The 6,898-nt window shown below is 47.8% G+C and overlaps 1 protein-coding gene across 1 annotated transcript; it reads right to left on the minus strand.

The window, feature by feature from the left end:
* DERL3 (derlin 3) lies at positions 1 to 5,878 on the minus strand. The gene is made up of 7 exons (XM_015408977.1): positions 5,594 to 5,878; positions 5,257 to 5,322; positions 4,911 to 4,984; positions 3,316 to 3,409; positions 2,257 to 2,452; positions 1,559 to 1,649; positions 1 to 1,144 (listed from the first exon to the last, which is right to left on the minus strand). The coding sequence occupies exons 1-7, from the start codon at positions 5,684 to 5,686 to the stop codon at positions 1,009 to 1,011; spliced, it is 750 nt and encodes a 249-aa protein (XP_015264463.1). The 5' UTR covers positions 5,687 to 5,878; the 3' UTR covers positions 1 to 1,008.
* Between the last annotated feature and the right edge of the window lie 1,020 nt (positions 5,879 to 6,898).

Below are 6,898 nucleotides of genomic sequence, written 5' to 3' on the forward strand. Positions count from 1 at the left end.
TTGCATTTATTGGGTCTGTTAAGTAGTTCAGATGATTGTGGAAGAAAGGAGAAACAGAAAGAAGGGTTGCACTTGTACTGGCCAGATGTCTTCTGACATATTTTTGCACTCACTTCATTTCACATTTAAGATTACATAACAAGGAAATGGGAATCTTCTCTCTTAGTCAGCATTTGGTGGATAGAGTCAAGGTTACAGGTGTGTTACATTAACTCACACCAAATGTTATGGGTATGGGCCACAAAGAGAAGCAGAAATGTAACCGAACCACAGACAGTGTTTTTCCCTTCTCCTGAGCTGGTCAATTTGATTTCCGATTCATTCTAGTTATCTTGATGCCTGTTGCCACCTTCTGCAAATTAGGAATGAGTGGCTCATTAACCATACCAGGAGGTTTTGCCTGTTGTAATTGTGAAGGAATATAAAACACACTTGCTACCCATTTTAAAAAAAAACACAGAGCCTGGAGGAGTAGGCAAGGGATGTAGGAAAACAGGGAGCCAGGCCTGGATTGAGGATTTCAGTAGCTTCTGCCTGTGCAAAACTTCTTAGCCACCTGAGGCCCAGAAAGCTGGAGGAAAAAGAAAGCTAAACTGAATTCTGCGGCAGACCCTCATTCCATGCGTCTTGGCACATGGAAAGCACAGTGACAACTGAAAAGGCAGCAGCTCTCTATACAATGTTTTTAAAGCCACCATATAAGGGTGAAGTCTCTTGTTTAATGTGGAAGTTGAGGGTGCTCAAGATGCTGAACCACCTGATTCCAGATGCTCAGTCTGTAGAGTCTTCTGCCTGTAACTTCCCAGGGAGTTCAGCAAATGCATCTTCCAGTCCTTTGCAACATTCAACACTTCTATGGAGTTCTCCTTCCATCTCCTGAGCTGCAGCACAGCTTGCCAGTTGAAGGGAGGAAGAGTGGCACGAGAATACAAATCAGCACTGCTGAAATGGCAATCTGTATCTGGTTCAACACCATATAAGGCAGGGGTTATCACTGTGCCTTAACTGCTATGGTAGCTGTGGCTGGTTTTGGTCTTCTTGAGCAGGTGCAGGAGCCTCCTCGGGGGGAGGGTTAAAGTTAGGATTCTCCTCAGGGAGGGGATTGTAGTTAGGATCCTCCTCTGGAGGGTCGAACACAAGCTTCCTGTGACAGAAGAGGCCCGCCCCAACACAAAATAAATGCAACAGTGAAAACTAGCAGGGTGCCTCCCCAACCAACTTCTGTCACCAAATGTATGTCCATCCACTACATATAATATGCATTTAAAAATGTAATTTGTGAATCAGCCCTGATTTTTTTGCCCTCCTCAGCTATTACACCCCCACTTCATGTTCACTTTCCTGACTCCAATGGATCACTTCCAACCCAGTTTCTTGCCCCATCAATGCACCCCAGGGAAAGAAGTTATATCTGTCTAAGTCATAGTACTGACTTCTTAGGACATGCTTGCCCTTTCATGGGGGCAGTCACTCTTCATCCAGGCTGGGTACAGCTTGAGTGTTAATCCTCAAAGGCTCCTAAATGAAGCTCTTTGCTCTGAACCAAAGAAGGACTTACAGGAATCCTGGTGTAAGTAGTAACTTCTTTCCTCCAGGCTGGTTGGGGAAGACATCTTCAAGGAAGTAATAGACATGACCCACAGCAATTCCTGTAGAAACGAGAAAGCCCTATGGATGCCCCTCTCTGTTCAAAGCAGCTTTACTAAACGAGCCAGTTTAACTAATAGCAATGTTTTAATGGATATGTTCTATCCCCTGCAGGGTGTTCTATCCCCAGCCAAACACCCCAACTCTCACTAGACTTACTACTGATTGGAGGCAGGGACTTCCTTCACCACCACCACCCCTTTTGTTGTCTTACTGAACATACAGCATGAGAAAGACTTCTGAAGAGCTCAATTACTTTTGTATTTAATGTTTTTCTGTAGACCCAAAATGACTATTTAACATCTCTTAGTTTTGTAGTGTTGCTTATATAGGTGTCTGAACCGTTCTGCCCAAGAATAAGGATCAGTGCTTCCATCTTTCATACGTGAATCTGCAGCCAAGCAGCTCCCCCAGTGATAAACAGGAGCCAGAGTTTACTCTGCCCCCTCCCAGATGGCTGCAGACAGTCGCTACTGCAGACTGAAAGCTCAAACTTGCTCAGTAACTTTCTTCCTCTCACACCTGTGTTTAAATGGGTAGGTAAATCTGTGTTTCTGTGCCAAAGGAACGATTTAACTGCCCCTGCCTTTGTAGCATGGTCCCTCTTACCTAGGAGGTCAATGAGAATGGAGTTGCCCAGCAGTAGTGAGAAGCCCATCAAAACCCATGGCAGGAATGGGGCCTGGAAGTTCAGCAGGCCAAAGAAGTTCATCCGGATGTAAGGGTTCCTCCGACTCCATACATACACCAGCATGATGGTGAATGCCTGGCCTAGGAAGAAGAGGCCAGCAAAGAGACCAAAAAGCTGTGAGCTACAGAGTGAAGGGAAAATCTTATATCTGCTTTACAAAAGCCTGAAGTGCCTTCAAGCTTTCTTGAAGGGGATATATATTGCCTTAAGGAACATCATCATGATTTTACTGCCTTGAGAAGAGTAAAATGAACTGGTGGCTCCAATGGGAAGCCACTAAAGGCAGGGAGGGGTGTTTGGTTAAAAGGAGCACAGCATGTTTTTAGACACAATTTGAATACACTGTGCAGGGTGTACCTGCTCAAGCTCTATTTCAAACAGTGAACAGAGCCAAAATTACAGACATCTGCTAGAGAAAGAAGCCAGGTTAAATTCTAAGGCTAAGGAAACACTGACTGGGTTACCTTACCAGGACTGTATAAATGATGAGAGCAAGAGGGTAATTCATTAAGGTAGTCAAATACCATACAGCAAGTTTTAGTACTGTTACTTTAAAAGCTATTTTTAATTTAGAGAAAATGTTATCCTCATAGCTGCATGGTCATAAGACTGCAATGTAAAGACATTTCCTCCAGAGTACTTGTTTGTAAAGTGATCCTCTGAAGAATCCTCTTTGCACATTAAAAATTGTTGAGCGAGTAATAACAATCAGATTTTACAGTTTGGTCAGCTTGGCAATCTCTATACCTAGTGCCTTCTAATATCAAACCATTTCAGCTGATAAGAAATTTCATCTTTCACTTGCTGTAGCATTGGGTTCCTACCCCCTGTTATGCTAAGAGTGTGAATGCTGGAAATGCTTCAGGGGAATGCCTTCCTTTCCACCAACCATGAAAGCAGTGCAGAGGGGCTTAGGTGACAGCAACCCTACTCTTCTCCATGCAAAGCATACACAATAGTGCAACCAGAAAGGATACTGTCATGAGAAACCCTCCAAAAAGGAACATGAAGATGAAGTCTGCTGTCCTTCCACGGAAAGAGCCTTCTTCCAACATGCGGCAGTATCTGTACCTGTAAGCAGGGAGCAAGGGAGGAGGAGGAGGCAGTAAAGGAAGCTAAAAGGGGGATGATTTAGTGAACAGGACAGCAAAATTGTTCTTGTGTTCCAGTGAACACAAGAAATGTGCAGAAAACAGCCTGATGGGTGGCTGAACCAACCCCACTCAGCAAAGTCTTGCCTCAAGAGCAGAGTACTGCCTGTTGCAACTGTGAAGACATAGTGGGAGTGCAAGGTGAAGCTTCTAGATAGTGACAGATATGTTCCACAGGGTGCAAGCGGCAAGGAAGATGGCTCAGAATCAAAAGGTCTTAGGTCTGCTGCTACTGATTGACAATAGGCTGACTAGTCCATATTTCTTTCAGCAGTTGGAGGGCAGTCATCCTTGGGATAAATGTTCTGCAACTAACTTACTTGGCTCAAATGGGAAGCATCTGGTTAGCTTCCCAGGCACTGAGTGTTTGCACTTGTTTTGCAATTACAAGTACTCTATAGGCATTTTACAGCTGGGTCTATACTGGATACTTTACAAAACACTACAGATCCTAATATAATATTGTGGTTTGTATGAAGAGATCTGCAGTTTCATTTTGGCCACATATTATTTATTTACAAAATTTGTATCCTGCCTTTCTGCCCTCACAAGGGCACCCAAGACATCTCACAGTTCAAAACATATATAATTAAACTCTGGGTTGCTGTCAGTTATTCATGCTACTGTGCATCTTCTGCCCCCTCTGTTTCTCTTTTTCCCCTTCATATCTCTCCATTTATCAGTGTATGCCAAAATAGTTTAGTCTCTGTAGAATACCAAACACTGCTTTGAGTTCAGTTGCTTCAAGCAGCAGCCATGGTTGCAACAGTGTTTGAACTGGTATGCTCAAAGACTAAAGTAGTTATATCTCCAAACACAGGGATGTGTTGACAAGCAGCTATGCAGTTCCTTAATCTGTGCCTCTGCAGGAAAACATACAAAGCAGGGGGTGTGGGTGTTATATTTTGTTGTGGGCTTTCTGTGAACATCGGAGAACAGCAGCAGGGTCTGTTGTGCCAGGCAGAGTTCAGGGAGAAAATAAAGGTCTTAATAAAATAGGGGGAAGGAAGCAAAGCTTTATTTGCCACCTTCCAACCTCTCTGCAGTAAACAAGGCCTGAGTCTTGACTTTCTGGTACCTTATCACAAGTTTCATGTCTGTGTCAGCTGCTAAACCGAAGGAAAAGCCCTGCTGCACCTTAAAGCCTAGCATCTTTACTGTCACTTAAACTCAAGCCTAACTGCAATAACAATGTCAGCCTTTCAGGTGGTTTGTTGCAACAAACTAAATGACGGATGCAGTTATTGAACCTGCCAGTTTTTCTATTTAGCAGCTTGCCTTTGTAGATATGGAAGTTTGCCTGAGCCCTAGAATGCAGAGACACAAGGCAGCCCAGCACTGATCTCAAGACTGGGTGGATGGATCAGGAGACAAATTCATGTGGAACAGGGGAAATGAGAGCAGCCAGGCACAAAGGATACAGGAATATCATGTTGAAGAAGAAGCTGAATCCCAAGGGCCCAAAAAACAGGAAGTTGGTGAGGAGCCTCCAGATCTGCAAAGAAACAAGAGGCCATGCACAGTAGTCCCTACCTGTCCAGCTCATCCCGTCCCCTCCAGAGCTCATTTTGCCTGTGTGTGTGTGTGTTATGTACTGTCAAGTTGCTTCCATCTAATGGATCATGGTAACCCTATCATTAACATCAGCGCTCAGGTCTTGCAAACGGAAGGTCGTGGCTTCCTTTACCGAGTCAACCCATCTCATGCCCAGGGAGAGTGTAAACTGCCTGGGCGAGAGCAAGGCATGAAAAGCGGGGAAGGTCTCACCTGCAGCTTTCTGAAAATTAGATCCGGGTTGAAGTACAGCTGGAAAGGCGTGAGGAGATCCAGTTGCTGCAAGCAACGAGAGATGGAGAGGGACCTTTAGCCGGCCACGGGCCAAGGCAGCCACTGCCTTCCTTACACCTGAGGTCCCCCGCCATAGGTGTGCCCCGGGTCTGTTGTGCCAGGCAGAGCCCGAGTTTGGCCCAGCGACCCCCTCCCGGCAACAAAACCCCTTTGACAGGGAACAGCGGCGGCGGCAGTTCCGCCACCTCACGCGCCCGCAGGTAAGGAAGCGCCCCCCTCACCCCACCTCCCCGGTTTCCATCAATCTCCCCGTTACCACGGCAGCGGTGGTGATGACGCAGGCAGTGGTGTAGGCGCGCGTCACGGCGGGGATCCCCAAATATTCTGCAGTGAAACCCTGATAGGCCATGGTGGGGAGAGATGGCGAGGCAAGCGAGCAAAGGCTGCGGCCCCTTTAAGAGCACCCCACGATCTTCTCCCCCCCCCCGGTTTCAGGCCAATCACAAAGCGAGGAGCAACATCAACGGAAAAGCCCAGCCAAGGAGCGCCGAGCCCCGTGGCCGCCCTCCAGCCTTGCCCCCCACCGGCATCAACCCGGAAAAGCCTTGCTCGGAAACGACTCGAGCCATTGGCTTTCCTTCGACAGCGGGGCGGTCGAAGGAAAGGAACGACAGGTATTTTGACCAATAAAAGCGCGCGGATTCGGCGCGTGGTTCATGTTGTGTCGAGAGAAGAAAGGTCCACATGTGCGCTGACAACAGGCGAGTGGCCAATAAGCGGGAAGGGCGGAGCTCGTAAAGGGCTATTGGAAAAGGTGTAGCAGTTGCCATGGAGAGAGGAGTTTCACGAATGTGCGCGAGTTGCTACAGAAACGGCAAGACTTAGATGTAGAGGATAGACAGTGCGTGAACTGGGAGGCTCGGAAGGAAGGTCGCTGACCTCCCCCGATTTCCCGACCCTTTTCCGAGTATTCTCCGTATCCGCTCCTCCCCCCCCCTTGCAGGGGGCCCTTGACCCCTCGGTCTTGGTTTCCTCCTTTCCTGGACTTTTGCGCTTCTCAGCTTCGCTGGAGCTGTTGTGCCCTAGTTGGGGGTATTGGCGGCGCTCTTGGTCTACGAGAGGCCAAGCATGCGTCTGTGATGTTTAGTGCAGACGAAACAGATGACCTGGACTTGACCATCTATTTTTCCCCTTGCGGGATTTTCGGGTGCACTAGAGAGCCCAACTGTAGTGTATGCTGACCACCACCGGGGGCCAGCGAACAGCCAGAGCTTGGCTCTGGTAGAACAATAGGGACTAGGCTCCTAGTCCCTCCACTGGGGAACCAATGGGAACCATGGGAGATTCAAACCCACCAATGGTGACCAGGGGTGTGTCCCCAGGTATGTATATAGTTGGCCTGCCGGCCATTTGTTCCTTGTTCTTGTTGTGTACCAAATAAAGCGTGCCATGCACCACATCGTGTCGGTCGTTTATCCATGCGGCAGCCCACTACATAACAGTGGCGACGAAGGTGGGATGCCGCTGAGTCTGGCCTGGCTCGCACCAGCGCACGCTAAGCTTCCGTTCCTGCTATGCCACGCCCCGCATCGTGCACCAGCCGCACCGCGCACCACTACGG

Source organism: Gekko japonicus, unplaced genomic scaffold (assembly GCF_001447785.1).
Source record: "Gekko japonicus isolate JY-2015 unplaced genomic scaffold, Gekko_japonicus_V1.1 scaffold19, whole genome shotgun sequence".
Classification (NCBI taxonomy): domain Eukaryota; kingdom Metazoa; phylum Chordata; class Lepidosauria; order Squamata; family Gekkonidae; genus Gekko; species Gekko japonicus.

Bases quoted from the DNA above. Each gene is read 5' to 3' on its own strand.
- DERL3 (XM_015408977.1), bottom strand. From the start codon at position 5,686: ATGGCCTATCAGGGTTTCACTGCAGAATATTTGGGGATCCCCGCCGTG. The intron at 5,323-5,593 runs GTAACGGGGAGA...CGTTGCTTGCAG, and splicing joins TCATCACCACCGCTGCCGTG to CAACTGGATCTCCTCACGCC. The intron at 2,453-3,315 runs GTATCCTTTCTG...TGTAGCTCACAG, and splicing joins TTGGAGGGTTTCTCATGACA to CTTTTTGGTCTCTTTGCTGG.